A 17,020-nucleotide genomic window follows, 5' to 3' on the forward strand; every position below is an offset into this window, starting at 1 on the left:
CTGGGGATTTATCGGCCTTCAATCCCGTCAATTTCCCTAACACCATTTCCCTACAAATACTGATTTCTTTCAGTTCCTCCCTCTCATCAGACCCTATGTTCTCCAACATCTCTGGGAGGTTATTTGTGTCCTCCTTTGTGAAGACAGAACCAAAATATGCATTTAATTGGTCTGCCATTTCTTTGTTCCCCTTTATAACTTCCCCTGCTTCTGACTGCAAGGGACCTACACTTGATTTCACTAATCTTTTTCTCTTCACATATCTATAAAAGCTCTTGCAGTCAGTTTTTATGTTCCCTGCAAGCTTACTTTCATATTCTATTTTCCCCTTCTTAATTAATCCCTTTGTCCTCCTTTGTTGAATCCTAAACTGCTCCCAATCCTCAAGGTTACTGCTTTTTCTGGCCAATTTATATGCCCTCTCCTTGGATCTTATGCTATCCCTAATTTCCCTTGTTAGCCACGGTTGAGTCACCCTTTTTGTTTTATTCTTATCCCAAACTGGGATGAACAACTTCTGTAGTTCATCCATGCGATCTTTGAATGTTTGCCATTGCCTATCCATCGTCAACCCTTTGAGTGACATTCCTCAATCAATCCTACCCAATTCGCGCCTCATACCATCGTAGTTTCCTTTATTTAAATTCAGGACCCTAGTCTCCGAGTCAACCACTTCACTCTCCATTCTAATGAAGAATTCTATCATATTACGATCGCTCTGACCCAAGGGGCCTCGTACAACAAGATTGCTAATTAATCCCCTCTCATTACATAATACCCAGTCTAAGATGGCCTGATCGCCGGTTGGTTCCTCGACATATTGTTCCAGAAAACCATCCCGTAAACATTCTAGGAATTCCTCCTCCACAGTATTTTTACTAATTTGGTTAGCCCAATCTATATGTAAATTAAAGTCACCCATGATGACTGCTGTGCCCTTATTGCACGCGTCTCTAATTTCCCATTTAATGCCATCCCCAACCTCCGTATTACTGTTTGGAGGTCTATATACCACTCCCACTAACGTTTTCTGCCCCTTGATATTTCTCAGTTCTACCCATACAGATTCCGCATCATCAGAGTTAATATGGAGGGAGGGAGGGCTGGACAGTGCAATGCAATGGGGAGGGTGATACATAGGTATTGGGGGGTTTGTACAGTGAGGGTTGCGGTGCGGGGATCGCTGTACAAGCAGTACGTTATTTCTACAGCCAATATTTCGCCAGCTTCCTGGGAGCCCTGTACCAAACAGGAAGATCCCAGGTTTGATCCCCCGGCCTGCGCTGTTGGTCGATCTCGGCCCCGGCATTGGGTTGCTATACCGCCTCTAGGACAGGGAGGGGAGCTGGGCCAGGGTTCGCTGCATACTCAGTGTGTGTGCATGGACACATCAGTGTTAGCCGTGGCTCAGTGGGTAGCAGTTTCGCCTCTGAGCCAGAAGGTTGTGGGTTCAAGACCTGTTCAAGAGACTTGAGCCCAAAATCCAGGCTGACACTCCCAGTGCAGTACTGAGGGAGTGCTGTACTGTCGGAGGGGCAGTACTGAGGGAGTGCTGTACTGTCGGAGGTGCAGTACTGAGGGAGTGCTGTACCGTCGGAGGTGCAGTACTGAGGGAGTGCGGCACTGTCGGAGGTGCAGTACTGAGGGAGTGCGGCACTGTCGGAGGGGCAGTACTGAGGGAGTGCCGCACTGTCGGAGGTGCAGTACTGAGGGAGTGCCGCACTGTCGGAGGTGCAGTACTGAGGGAGTGCTGTACTGTCGGAGGGGCAGTACTGAGGGAGTGCTGCACTGTCGGAGGTGCCAGGGAGTTTTCCCTGGTGTCCTGGCCAATATTTAGCCTTCAACCACCATCACTAAAAACAGATGATCTGGTCATTTATCACATTGCTGTTTGTGGGACCTTGCTGTGTGCAAATTGGCTGCTGCGTTCCTACATTACCACAGTGACTGCACTTCAAAAGTATTTCATTGGCTGTAAAGTGCTTTGGGCTGTCCTGAGGTCGTGAAAGGTGCTATAGAAGTGCAAGTCTTTCTATTGCGTGAGGACTGGTCTGTGCTGCATCACAGTACCTTCCCATAACACTCGCTCCAGGCCTACTGACCTGTGCAGCAACAAGGAGTCTGAGGGAGGGCGAAGGGAGCGAGAAAGGGCAGGGATTGCAACCTCGAGAGGGCCATGTTTTGTAAACCTTCCTTCCCTCTTTCGCAGGGCACGTCCAGTGTGTCGAGCAGCCCCAATTCCAGTCCGAAGACCAAGAGCTCATCCTTGTCTCCTGCCCAGAAAGCCAGCCTGATCACGGCCACTGCCACTGCTGCCAGCCAGTCACCCAGCCTCTCTGCCCAGTTCACTCACATCCTCAAACAGCACATGCAGAGGACAGGCACAGTGCTGACCCAGAAACAAGCTCAAGGTAACTCACTCCAGCTAAAGGCAGCCTCTTCGCAAATTAACTCAACAATTGGTCGGTGAGATGTTGAGTTCCAGGGAGGAGTGTACAACCCTTGATCTGGGGCGGTGCGGCTGTGAGGAATGGAACTACATCACTGAATGAGAGTGTTTTAACGTGATTTAAAAAGTCAATCTATCCCAGCATTCCTTTTAGCATTTTTAATGGTAGAGCAAATGTGAGAGAAATGGAACTTAATCTTGCCTCTATATATAAACAACAGGTTGAGGGAACAGATAAACATTTGGCTGAAGCACTTGCTGTACTATAAACAAAGTTTGTAGCACAGGCAAAGGCTGAAAAGATTATAAGTTGCGTCCTCAGCTAAACGTGCAAACTGCGTATTATGTAAGCACAGACCAAGGTTATATTATAGTACAAGAATAGAACCAGGTCCCCTTTTAACTTCAGGGTGTTCGAGGTTTAGGAGCAATGCAGTCACACGGACGGCCTGGAGGGCGGGAGCTGGTCACTCCAGGACCAAATCAGCAGTTGTAATAAAGCTTGTTATTATAAAAACCACTCGTGCTTGAATCATAAGCAGAGTTATTGTCGCCGGACTAATAACCCTTTGTTGCCGCGGTAACCACTGAGAAATCCGCTAACTCAGCGTATCCCTCCTCGCAGCGTATTCCTCCATACAGTGTGCTGTCACAGCCCTAACCCTAACTGTTTGTACACTGTTAGTTGGGTGGCTTTGAAAACTGCCAGTGCTGATTCGGTCTGGATGCTGGGGACGAGTCTCCTTAGGCTGCAGGCTGGAACCGTGCTGTGTGAAATGAATTAAGACACTCTTAATCCCATGGGCATTTCAGCCCTGGGAAATTTTTAATGCAGCCAGTTGTTGTGATCTGGAATGCACGGCTTGAAAGGGCGGTTGAAGCAGATTCAATAATAACTTTCAAAAGGGAATCGGATAGATTCTTGAAGGAGGAAGATTTGCAGGGCTATGGGGAAAGAGCAGGGAGTGGGTCTAATTGGATAGCTCTATCAAAGAGGGCACAGACATGATGGGCCGAATAGCCTCCTGTGTTGTATCATTCTATTAGTTCCCCACCAATCACTGAGCAGCCAGGCTCCCCAGGTCTGGACTGTTCACTGCCTGCGGATCATAAGTTTAACTTTGAATGAATGAATGAATCTGTGTGCGTGTCTGAGAATCTTACAGATGGGACTGGATATCTTGTGATTTGCTAATTGTCCTGTGATTGATTCCAGCTCAGTTTGCTGCTTTTCTGAAACAAAACATGCTGGTGAGGAAGAACTTGAGTCCAGCCAGCTCGTCTTGTGTCTTTGGTAAGTCTGCCTCCTCTCTCTCCCTCGGACATCCAAGCTCAATCAGGATCTCGTGCACTGAATCCCGTGCCTCAGTACCGTGCCCTGTGTGCCCCCACACATATGGTTCTATCCACACCGGTTGCTTGTTACTGGAGCTGGGATTCAGCAGTGTTAACATTCAGTGCAGCAAAACCTGAAAATAAGTCCAGGGGAGGAACTTAGTGGATTTAATATCAGGTTTAAAAAAAAAAATAGTAATGGAGAAAATAATGGAACTTAAGATAGACAAATCTCTAGGACCTGATGGTTTCCACTCTAGGGTATTAAAAGAAACAGATGAGGAAATTGCAGAAGCGTCAGTCATAATTTTCCAAAGTTCTCTTGATTTGAGAATTGTGCCTTTTGGATTCGAAAATTGCAAATGACACTCCCATTATTTATGGAGGGAGGCAGGGAGAAATCAGGTATCTCTGTTTAACGCCAGTTGTGGGAAAGATACTGGAATCTATCAGCAGCGACAGAGTGCCTGAGCACTTGGAATAGTATCAGCTGAATAAAGAGAGTCAGCATAGATTTGCGAAGGGTTGGTCATGTCCGACGAATCTATTTGAATGTTTTGAGCAAGTCACTAACACGGTGGATGGGGGAATGTCTATGAATATTGTCCATATGAACTTCAAAAGGCATTTGATAAAGTTCAGCAAAAGGGATTGATGGTAAAAAATAAAAATGTACAGAATTGGAAGTAACCTTGTGACATGCGTCGGTAATTGGTAGGGGCGTAGGAGACAGAGAGTGGGGATAAAGGGAATGTTCTCTGACTGGTGGGACGTGACAAGTGGTGTTCCCCAGGAACCTGTACTGAGGCATCAGCTTCTCACCATATTTATCAATAACTTGGATGAAAGAATAGAGAGTTGTAGAGACGCCCAGTTAGGAAGCACGATTAGTTGTGTAGATGGGAGCCGGAAGTTACAAATACAATAACATAAGAAATAGGAGCAGGAGGAGGCCATATGGCCCCTCGAGCCTGCTCCACCATTCAATAAGATCATGGCTGATCAACGACCTCAACTCCACTTTCCCGCCCGATCTCCATAGCCCTTGATTCCGCAGAGTCCAAAAATCTGTATATCTCAGCCTTGAATATACTCAATGATTCAGCATCCACAGCCCTCTGGTGCAGAGAATTCCAAAGATTCACAACCCTCTGAGTGAAGAAATTCCTCCTCATCTCAGTCTTAAATGGCCGACCCCTTATCCTGAGACTATGCCCCCTAGTTCTAGACACTCCAGCCAGGGGGAAACAACCTCTCAGCATCGACCCCGTCAATCCCCTTCAGAATCTTGTATGTTTCAATGAGATCACCTCTCATTCTTCTAAACTCCAGAGCGTATCGGCCCATTCTACACAATCTCTCATCATAAGACAGCCCTCTCATCCCAGGAATCAATCTAGTGAACCTTCGTTGCACCGCCTCCAAGGCAAGTATATCCTTCCTTAGATAAGGAGACCAAAACTGTGCCCAGTACTCCAGGTGTGGTCTCACCAAGGCCCTGTACAATTGGAGCAAGACTTCCTTACTCTTATACTCCAACCCCCTTGCAATAAAGGTCAACAGGCCATTGCCTTCCTTATTGCTTGCTGTATGCAAGCTTTCTGTGTTTCTTGCATGAGGACAGCCAAATCTCTCTCAACACCAACTTTTCAAAGTTTCTCACCATTTAAAAAATATTCTGTTTTTCTATTCTTCCTACCAAAGTGAATAACCTCACATTTCCCTACATTATACTCCATCTGCCACCTTACTGCCCACTCACTCAGTCTATCTATATCCCTTTGCAGACTCTGTGTTCTCCTCACAGCTTACTGTCCCACCTAGCTTTGTAACGTCAGCAAACTTGGATACATTACACTCGGTCCCTTCATCTAGGTCATTAATGTAGGTTGTAGACAGCTGAGACCCCAGCACTGATCCTTGCGGCAGCCTACTAGTTACAGCCTGCCAACCTGAAAAAGATCCGTTTATCCCTACTCTCTGTTTTCTGTCCCTTAACCAATCCTCTATCCATGCTACTATATTACCCCCAACCCCATGAGCCCTAATCTTGTGTAATAACCTTTTATGTGGCACCTTACCGAATGCCTTTTGGAAATCCAAATATAATACATCCACTGGTTCCCCTTTATCTACCCTGCTAGTTACATCCTCAAAATACTCTAATAAATTTGTCAAACAGGATTTCCCTTTCATAAAACTGTGTTGACTCGGCCTAATCATTATGATTTTCCAAGTGCCCTGATACCACTTCCTTAACACTGGATTCCAGCATTTTCCCAACGACTGATGTCAGACTAACTGGCCTGTAGTTCCCTGTTTTAACTCTTCCCTCCTTGAATAATGGTGTTACATTTGGTACTTTCCAATCTGCTGGGACGGTTCTGGAATATTGGGAATTTTGGAAGATCAAAACCAATGCATCCATTATCTCTGCAGCCACCTTTTTTAGAACCCTAGGATGTACGCTGTCAGGTCCAGGATTTGTCGGCTTTTAGTCCCATTAGTTTCTCTAGTATTTTTTCTCTACTATATTAATTACGTTAAGTTCCTCACCCTCATTAGACCCTTGGTTCCCTGCCATTTTTGGTATGCTTTTTGTGTCTTCTACTGTGAAGATAGATACAAAATATTTGTTTAACGTTTCTGCCATTTCCTTATTCCCCATAATAATTTCTCCTGTCTCAGCCTCTAGGGGACCAACGTTTACTTTTGCTACTCTCTTTTTACAATCTTGTAGAAGCTCTTACAATCTGTTTTTATATTTCTTGCTAGTTTTCTCTCATTCTATTTTTTCCCTTATCAATTTTTGTTCAGCCTTTGCTGGTTTCTGAAACGCTTCCCAATCCTCAAGCTTACTACTGTTCTTCGCAACATTATAAGCTGCTGCTTTCAATCTAATGCTATCCTTAACTTCTTCAGTTAGCCATGGATGGATCACACTTCCCGTGGAGTTTTTGTTTCTCAATGGAATGTATTTTTGTTGAGAATTATGAAATATTTCTTTAAATGCTAGCCACTGCTTATCTACCGCCATACCTTTTAATCTATTTTTCCATTTAATCTATTTAGCCAACTTGCCCCTATACCTATGTAATTGGCTTTATTTAAGTTTAAGACTCTAGTTTCGGACTTAGGCAAGTCACTCTCAAACTTAATATGAAATTCTATCATATTATGATTACTCTGCCCCAGAAAGATCCTTTACTATGAGATTGCTAATTAACCCTGTCTCATTACACAATACAAGATCTAAAATAGCCTGTTCCCTGGTTGGTTCCATGTCGTATTGTTCTAGGAAACTGTCCCGAATGCATTCCATGAACTTGTCCTCCAGACTACCTTTGCCAATTTGATTTGTCCAGTCTATATGAAGATTAAAGTCCCCCACAATTATTGCATTACCTTTGTTACAAGCTCCTACTATTGCTTGATTAATATTCTGTCCAACGGTATAGCTACTGTTAGGGGGACCTATATACTACTCTCACCAGTGTTTTCTGCCCCTTGTTATTCCTTATCTCCACCCTATTCGGATTCTACTTCCTGATATTCCAAGCCGAGATCCTTTCTCTCTACTGTCCTTATGTCATCCTTTATTATCAGGAATACACCCCACCTTTCTCATTCTGCCTGTCTTTTCGAAACGTCAAGTACTCTGGAACATTTAGTTCCCAACCTTGGTCATCTTGCAACCACGTCTCTGCAATAGCTATTAGATCAAACCCATGTATCTCTATTTGTGCCACTAGTTCGTATATCTTGTTACGAATGTTTCGTGCATTCAGATAAAGAGCCTTTAATTTAAATTTTTACCATATTCCCTGCTTTGACCTTATTCTCTGTTGCACTGCTACCGTTAAACTCTGTCCCTTCCTGTCACACTGCTTATTTTTACCCAAATCGCTACAGTGCTCTATTGCCTTGACCTTTCTCTTTAGATTTCTAAATTTCCCCTCCCCTGTCTTTTTTACAAAGGGACATAGATAAAGTGAGTTGGTAAAACTGTAACAGGTGGAGTTCAATGTGGAAGTGTGAGGTCAACCACTTTGGATCCAAGAAAGACAAATTGTAATATTTTCTTAATGATGAGAGACCAGGAGCTGCAGAGGGTGTAGACACATCACTAAAAGCTAGTGGACAGCAATGTTCCCGTTAACCTGCGCGGCCGCGCATCGATCTGGAGATTCCGCGCAGGCCGCTTGCAGGCTTTACAAGAACCATGCATGTGTGGAAATGTGAATGGGCCTTGCAGCATGTTCAAGGGGCCGGGCACCCAAAAAAAAAACTAGAGGGATCATTGGTGGACAGTACAAAAAGCAATCAAAAAGGCTGATGGAATGTTGGTCTTTATCTCAAGGAGAGGGAGTTATGCTTCATTTGTATAGATGTAAGAAATCACACAACACCAGGTTATAGTCCAACAGTTTTATTTGAAATCTCAAGCTTTCGGAGCGCTGCTCCTTTGTCAGGTGAAGTGGAGAGATGCATAAAAACACAGCTTATATAGTCAGAGAATAATGTCAGATGTTTACAGGTAATCTTTCTAACTGCCATTTATCACACCTCGGCAGAGAGATAATCACAGCAATCAAAGGTGTAAATGGTGTCCAAACAGGTCAGTCAGGAAAACATTACGTCAAAGAACAGTGAGGTGGGGTCAAATGTTGCAGATGCTGGGGTCTGTATGAAAAACAAAAAAACAGACAAAAAACATTTTTTTTGGCTGGAAATCACAGCAGGTCCGGCCGCATCTGTGTGGAAAGAACAAGCCAACGACGACTCGAGTCTGGATGACCCTACGTCAGGTGGGGTTACATGTAGCGTGGCCCACGGCGAAGAATCACTGAAAAGACTACGCGATAACATCAACAAGTTCCATCCCACCATCAAACTCACCATGGACTACTCCTCAGAATCGGTTTCATTCTTGGACACATGAATCTCCATCAAAGACGGACACCTCAGCACTTCACTCTACCGCAAGCCCATGGACAACCTCAGGATGCTCCACTTCTCCAGCTTCCACCCTAACCACGTTAAAGAAGCCATCCCCTATGGACAAGCCCTGCGAATACACAGGATCTGCTCAGACGAGGAGGAACGCGATGGACACCTACAGACGCTGAAAGACGCCCTCGTAAGAATGGGATATGACGCTCGACTCGTTGATCGACAGTTCCGACGGGCCACAGCGAAAAATCGCATAGACCTCCTCAGAAGGCAAACATGGGACACAACCAACAGAGTACCCTTTGTCGTCCAGTACTTCCCCGGAGCGGAGAAACTACGCCATGTTCTTCGCAGCCTTCAACATGTCATCGATGACGACGAACACCTCGCTAAGGCCATCCCCACGCCTCCACTACTCGCCTTCAAACAGCCGCCTAACCTCAAACAGACCATCGTTCGCAGCAAATTACCCAGCTTTCAGGAGAACAGCGACCACGACACCACACAACCCTGCCACAGCAACCTCTGCAAGACATGCCAGATCATCAACACAGATACCATCATCACACGTGAGGACACCACCCACCAGGTACATGGTACATACTCATGTGACTCGGCCAACGTTGTCTACCTCATACGTTGCAGGAAAGGATGCCCCGGAGCATGGTACATCGGCGAGACCATGCAGACACTGCGACAACGGATGAACGGACACCGCGCAACAATCGCCAGGCAGGAGTGTTCCCTCCCAGTCGGGGAACACTTCAGCAGTCAAGGACATTCAGCCTTCGATCTTCGGGTAAGCATTCTCCAAGGCGGCCTTCGAAACACACGACAACGCAAAATCGTCGAGCAGAAACTGATAGCCAAGTTCCGCACCCATGAGGACGGCCTGAACCGGGATCTTGGGTTCATGTCACGCTACATGTAACCCCACCTGACGTAGGGTCATCCAGACTCGAGTCGTCGTTGGCTTGTTCTCTCCACACACATGCGGCCAGACCTGCTGTGATTTCCAGCCAAAAAAAATGTTTTTTGTCTGTTTTTGTTTTTCATACAGACCCCAGCATCTGCAACATTTGACCTCTTGTGACCCCACCTCATTGTTCTTTGATGTAATGTTTTCCTGACTGACCTGTTTGGACACCATTTACACCTTTGATTGCTGTGATTATCTCTCTGCTGAGGTGTGATAAATGGCAGTTAGAAAGATTACCTGTAAACATCTGACATTATTCTCTGACTATATAAGCTGTGTTTTTATGCATCTCTCCACTTCACCTGACGAAGGAGCAGCGCTCCGAAAGCTTGTGATTTCAAATAAAGCTGTTGGACTATAACCTGGTGTTGTGTGATTTCTTACATCTGCCCACCCCAGTCCAACACCGGCATCTCCACATCATTTGTATAGAGCCTTGTACAGACCCCATCTGGGTACTACGTTCAGTTGTCTCATCTTGCCCATGAGACCCACCCCCTGCTCCCTCGCCCCTATTCCCACTAAACTGCTGACCACCCAACTTCCCTTCCTAGCTCCCATGTTAACTGATATGTCTTACGGTGTTTTACAAGGGGGAGTGGTGGTCATTGAGTAGAAAGTAGGGCAGAAAGGTTAGGGAAAAGAACTGAAGGCACAGTCAAAGAGTAGTAGTGAGGCAAGAGGTTTAGGGAGAACGTGCAGGGCAAGGTGGGGATTTGCAGCGATCGTAATTCCATTATACAATTGAGTACTCGCCCTTCCACCTGGTCCGTGAACAGTTATGTGGTAGTCCTATTTGGGTAAGTGCGACATTTAGTTCAGAGCCTCTGCACGGGCCTGGTGTTGGCTCATTTAGGGGTATTGTAAGGACTGAGCTTCTCGCTGCTGTAATCGAGGCAAGGTCCTCTTGTCACCTGCGTTTTTGCCCCACGCAGGTTGAAAGTTAATCCTGCTAGCTTCTGCCAGCCTGACTGTCCTGATCTCCGGGCTGCAGCATACCATCTGGCAGCACTGGGCGGACACCCCAGTCTGCTCTCCAGCCGGCTGTAGTTGTGGTTCTCTGGGATTCTGCAGCACCCTGAGGCTGAGATGGGTTCAGAGTTTTGAAGACTTCACTGGGATTTGTTAGCTTGTGTTTTACCCTGCTTAAAGGGGAAGTGTTGAAAATACTTCCCCTTTTAGGTCTCCTGAATAGTGTGCCCACATTATTGGAAGGCGTGGTGAACTACGTAGAAATTACAACAGAAACTAACCGTTCGGCTCAGCTGGTCCATGTTTATCTGAGGAAGGATGTTCTTGCCATGGAGGGAGTTCAGCGAAGATTCACCAGGCTGATACCTGGGATGGCAGGAATGACGTATGAGGAGAGATTGGGTCGATTGGGCTTATACTTGCTGGAGTTTAGAAGAATGAGAGGGGATCTCATTGAAACTTATAAAATTCTAACAGGACTAGACAGACTAGATGCAGGAAGGATGTTCCCGATGGCCGGGGAATCCAGAACCAGGGGTCACAGTCTAAGGATAAGGAGTAAGCCATTTAGGACAAAGATGAGGAGGAATTTCTTCACCCAGAGAGTGGTGAACCTGTGGAATTCTCTACCACACAGGGGAGTTGAGGCCAATTCATTAAATATATTCAAGAAGGAGTTAGATTATATTTCTTAAGGCTAAAGGGCTCAAGGGATATGTGGAGAAAGCAGGGACCGGGTACTGAATTTGGATGATCGGCCATGAATCGCATTGAATGGCGGAGCAGGCTCGAGGGGCCGAATGGCCTACTCCTGCTCCTATCTTCTATATTGATAACGGTTCTCTCTCCTTAGGTACTGTCCCCCTCTCCTTCAAATCTGCCGTCATCACCCCTCTCAAAAAACCAACCCTTGACCCCCACAGCCCCTGCAAAGTACCGCCCCATCGCCAGCCTCCCTTTCCTCTAAAGTCCTTGTACGTTCTATCGTCTCCCAAATCCGTGCCCATCTTTCCCGGAACTCCATGTTTGAACCCCTCCAATTAGGTTTCAGCCGCTGCCACTGTACTGAAATGGCTCTTATCAAAATCACAAATGACATCCTATGTGACAGTGACCATGGGTAAACTATCCCTTCTCGTCCTTCACGATCTGTCTGCAGTCTTTGACATGGTTGATCACACCATCCTCCTCCAACCACTCTACTGTCATCCAGCTGGGTGGAACTGTCCTAGCCTGGTTCCATTCTTATCTATCCAGTTGTTGCCAGAGAATCACCTGCAATAGTTTTTCTTGCTGCTCCCATACCATTACCTCTGGTGTCCCCCAAGGATCTATCCTTGGCCCCCTCCTATTTCTCATCTACGTGCTGCTCCTTGGTGACATCATCCAAAACACAGGGTCAGTTTCCACAGTACGCTGACGACACCCAGCTCTACCTCACCACCACCTCTCTCCACCACTCCACTGGCTCTGATTTGTCACACTCCTTGTCCAACATCCAACAGTATCGGATGAGCAGAAATTTCCTCCAACTAAATATTGGGAAGACCAAAGCCATTGCCTTTGGTCCCCTAGCCACCGACTTCATCCCTCTTCCTGGCAAATGTCTGAGGCCGAACCAGACTGTTCGCAACCTTGGTGTCATATTTGACTCCGAGATGAGCTTCCAACCACACATCTACATCATCACTAAGTCCACCTATTTCCACCTCTGTAACATCGCCCAGCTCCACCCCACCTCAGCTCATCTGCTGCTGAAACCCTCATCCATGCCTTTGTTATCTCTAGACTTGACTATTCCAACGCACTCCTGGCCGGCCTCCCACGTTCTCCCCTCCGTAAACTTGAGGTCATCAGGAAGGATACATTGGCCTTTTGAGGGGGTGCAGCACAGATTCACCAGAAAGATACTGGGGCTAAAAGGGTTAAATTATAAAGACATAGACTAGACTTGCATTGCTTCGAGTACAGAAGTTTAAGGGGTGATATAATCAAGGTGTTTAAAATAATAAAGGTATTTGATAGGGTAGATAGATAGAAACTATTTCCTCTGGTGGGGGAATTCAAAACAAGGGTACATAAAATTAGAACTAGGCCGTTGAGAGGTGATGTCAGGAAGCACTTCTTCACACCAAGGGTAGTGGAAATCTGGAACTCTCCCCTTAAAAGGCTGGGCATCACAGGAAAATTTCAAATCTGAGAATGATCGATTTTTATTGGGTAAGGGTATTGAGGGACATGGAGCAAAGGCAGGGAGATATTTAGGAACAGATCAACCATGATCTGATTGAATGACAGAACAGGATCGAAGGGCTGAATGGCCTCCTCCTGTTCCTGCTGTGTATTTTTCCAGCATTTTCTGCTTTTGATTATGCCTCTATGAAGCATCATGGGTTGTTCCACATAAAAAATGCTATATAAATATTAGTTGTTTCATTGTAAGTGCTGCGGTTTCAGTTAAATGGCTGTGTTGGTTTTATGAAAGGGAAATAGTGTTTGACATTTATTAGAGTTTTTTGAGGATGTAACTAGCAGGGATGAGACTATGACCCCCTAGTTCGAGACTCTCCAGCCGGGGGAAACAACCTTTTCACATCTACCCTGTCGAGCATGCTAAGAATTTTATATGTTTCAATGAGATCACCTCTCGTTCTTCTAAAACCTAACAGTAACCCGCCTATAGCACCTTTCACGATCTCAGGACGTTCCAAGTGCTTTACAAGCCAATGAAGTACAGTTACTGTTGTAATGTAGGGAAACGTGGCAGTCAACTTGTACACAGTAAGATCCCACAAACAGCAATGTGTGATAATAACCAGCTCATCAGTTGTAGTGATGTTGATTGAAACATAGAAACTAGGAGCAGGAGTAGGCCATTCGGCCCTTCGAGCCTGCTCTGCCATTCAACGAGATCATGGCTGATCATCCAAACCCTAGCACCCAGTCCCTACACCGACAGCCATCCCACCCAAGCCCTAACCCCGTAACCCCACGTATTTAATCCCCCCTAACACTAAGGGCCAATTTTTATCATGGCCAATCAACCTAACCCGCACATCTTTGGACTGTGGGAGGAAACCGGAGCACCCGGAGGAAACCCACGCAAACACGGGGAGAATGTGCAAACTCCACACAGACAGTCACCCGAGGCCGGATTTGAACCCGGGTCCCTGGCGCTGTGAGGCAACAGTGCTAATCACTATGCCACCGTGTTGAGGGGTAAATATTGGCCAGGACACCGGGGAGAAAGCCCCTGCCCTTCTCCCAATAGTTCCATGGGATTCTTTAACATCCACCTGAGGGGGTAAACAGGGCCTCGGTTTAACATCTCAGCCGAAAAACGGCACTTCCAACAGTGCAGCACTCCCTCAGTACTGCCCCTCCAACAGTGCAGCGCTCCCTCAGTACTGCCCCTCCGACAGTGCAGCGCTCCCTCAGTACTGCCCCTCCGACTGCAGCGCTCCCTCAGTACTGCCCCTCCGACAGTGCAGCACTCCCTCAGTACTGCCCCTCCGACAGTGCAGCACTCCCTCAGTACTGCCCCTCCGACAGTGCAGCACTCCCTCAGTACTGCCCCTCCGACAGTGCAGCACTCCCTCAGTACTGCCCCTCCGACAATGCAGCGCTCCCTCAGTACTGCCCCTCCGACAGTGCAGCACTCCCTCAGTACTGCCCCTCCGACAGTGCAGCACTCCCTCAGTACTGCCCCTCCGACAGTGCAGCGCTCCCTCAGTACTGCCCCTCCGACAATGCAGCGCTCCCTCAGTACTGCTCCTCTGACTGCAGCGCTCCCTCAGTACTGCTCCTCTGACTGCAGCACTCCCTCAGTACTGCCCCTCCGACAATGCAGCACTCCCTCAGTACTGCTCCTCTGACTGCAGCACTCCCTCAGTACTGCCCCTCCGACAATGCAGCGCTCCCTCAGTACTGCTCCTCTGACTGCAGCACTCCCTCAGTACTGCTCCTCTGACAGTGCAGCACTCCCTTAGTGCTGCACTGGGAGTGTCGGCCTGGATTTTGTGCTCGGGCCTCTGGAGTGGGACTTGAACCCATGACCTGACTCGGGTGAGAATGCTACCGCGGAGCCACGACTCTGCATCAATCAACATTAAATGAGAGGAGTGTTTTGAGTGATGCAGCTTTTATTGTTTTTCTGCGCTATTACACCAGTTACCGACGTACTCTCCATAATTTCAGTTCCCGTGACCTCCGAACAGCAAGACCCGGCAGAGAAGGAGGACGTGAAGAGCCAGCTGAAAAGACGGCAGACATTGAGCCCAACTCAAGTGGTCGCTAAGCCCGCAAAAAGAGCCAAGATCAAAGTCACCATCCTGTCCCACGGAGACACAACAGCTGCTGCCATGCCCTACGCTGGTGCCAAGGAGGGTAAGCAGGTTTCTCACCAGCGGGCATTATTCCACAATCCTGTGCCCTCGGAGACGAGGAAAGCAACTGCCCCGAGGGAGAGGGGAAACAGCCCCTGTCCCACTTCCTTCCTGACGCAATTCCCCGCTCCTGTTATTTGGGAGCTTTCTCGCTCTCCAGGAATGTGGGTCCTCTGTTGAGTGCCGATGGGGAAATCAGGAATGAGGTGGAGCTGTCGAAGCTTCAAGGCGATAGTTATGTAATCATTCAAATCATGGAGGAGGAGGAGGTGGTGCGAGGCTCAGCACAAGACAGCTACACAATGCCTAAAGGTGCACAAGTAAGGAACACTTCCGAAACAAGGAGCCCATAAAGGCTAATTTGGATGGAGATGAACATGGCGTGGAGATGGTTACCAAGTGGTTGAGGCGAATAGCACAGATGCATTTAAGGGAAACCTAGGTAAGCACATGAGGGAGAAAGGAATAGAAGGATATGCTGATAGGGTGAGATGAAGAGGGGTGGGAGGAGGCTTGTGTGGAGCATAAACACTGGCACGGACCAGTGGGGCTGAATGGCCTGTTTCTGTGCTGTAAATGTTGTGTAAATTGCGTAACCCTCCTGCTCTGGTAGAGGAGCTTCTCTCGCCGGGAGCTCGCTAACATAATTCTGATCTTCTCCCTAGGCCTGTTCCATTTCGCAGGGAGTGCTATGGCAGCAGGTGGGCTCTTGTGCTGTTGGTCTTAACGGGCTGCCGCTGCTTGTCTCTTTTCTCACACTCACTGTTGCTGACTGCACTAAGCAGGGGGATGGTTTCGTGGCCACGGAAAAGTTCTCAAATTGGGCACTTCCTTTCTAAGCCTGGGCCTGAGTTCCTCAGTTTTGGAGTTATGTGGCATTCCTGAACTATCTGGGTTCACTTTATCTGTTCCCTTGAGAATCTTCTGTGTGTTGGGCAGGGCATCAGGAGGCCAGAGGACTCTGGTCCAGAGAGTGGGATAACTGCCAGACCGAGGGGGGTGGAAGCTGGTCTTGGTGAAGGTGCTTTAGCAGAATGAGGAGAGGGTTTTTACCATGGTGGAGCAGAAATGCCGTCTGATCAGGGAAAGTGTTGACTCTCTGCCGTCGGGCTGATGGAGAGGTTTGATTTATTTTTCACTCCTGGCAGGTGGGGCTGGGAAACCCTTGACGTTGTCGGTCAGTCAGCCGGGATCTGGCACCAAGGAGCTGACCGGACTGCTCACAGGTCAAAGGTGAGTGTAGCCTTGCGCGGAAACGTGAATCTCAGGAATTTATCCAAGTGTCCCCAGTAGTTTATCTGCAGAAAGCTGTAGCAGTCGCTTTCTGACATGAAAGAGTTAAACTGGTGTAGGGTTGAGCTTCACGCTGGAAGGTGGGCATGACCAGACGAAGTATCTGAGGGAAGCTCTAACCAGTGGGACAATGCATATAGAAGAGCAGAGTGTGAAAGTGGCCTTATTTCACACCCCTTTGGAAGGTGGGCTTGTAACGCAGCATCTGTTTTAAGGGTGGGCCAGTGAATAATTGTTGAAAGGTTTGTTGGTATTTATTGACCTCTGGAAGACTTGTGCTCCAGAACTAGCCGCACCTCTAGCCAAGCTGATCCATTATAGCTACAACACTGGCATCTATCCGACAATGTGGAAAACTGCCCACGTATGTCCTGTCCACAAAAAACAGGACAAATCCAATCAGGCTAATTACTGCCCCATCAGTCTACTCTCAATCATCAGCAAAGTGATGGAAGGTGTCATCGACAGTGATATCAAGCGGCACTTACTCACCAATAACCTGCTCACTGATGCCCAGTTTGGGTTCCGCCAAGACCACTCTGCTCCCGATTTCATTACAGCCTTGGTCCAAACATGGAGAAACATAGAAGATAGGAGCAGGAGTAGGCCATTCGGCCCCTCGAGCCTGTTCCGCCATTTAATGAGATCATGGCT

At 47.4% G+C, this 17,020-nt stretch overlaps 1 protein-coding gene across 1 annotated transcript in view; it reads left to right on the top strand.

The window, feature by feature from the left end:
- Positions 1-17,020, top strand: part of LOC147097832 (KAT8 regulatory NSL complex subunit 3-like) — a 57,965-nt gene that overhangs the window by 22,371 nt on the left and 18,574 nt on the right. The window contains exons 5-8 of the mRNA XM_085970863.1: positions 2,210-2,411; positions 3,666-3,743; positions 14,886-15,074; positions 16,222-16,306. Of these exons, the coding sequence (XP_085826989.1) occupies positions 2,210-2,411; positions 3,666-3,743; positions 14,886-15,074; positions 16,222-16,306 (554 nt within the window). The remainder of the gene's footprint in view (positions 1-2,209; positions 2,412-3,665; positions 3,744-14,885; positions 15,075-16,221; positions 16,307-17,020) is intronic.

The sequence above is a fragment of the Somniosus microcephalus genome, chromosome 30 (assembly GCF_052327205.1).
Source record: "Somniosus microcephalus isolate GS21.2 chromosome 30, FLI_Smic_1.0, whole genome shotgun sequence".
Lineage (NCBI taxonomy): Eukaryota > Metazoa > Chordata > Chondrichthyes > Squaliformes > Somniosidae > Somniosus > Somniosus microcephalus.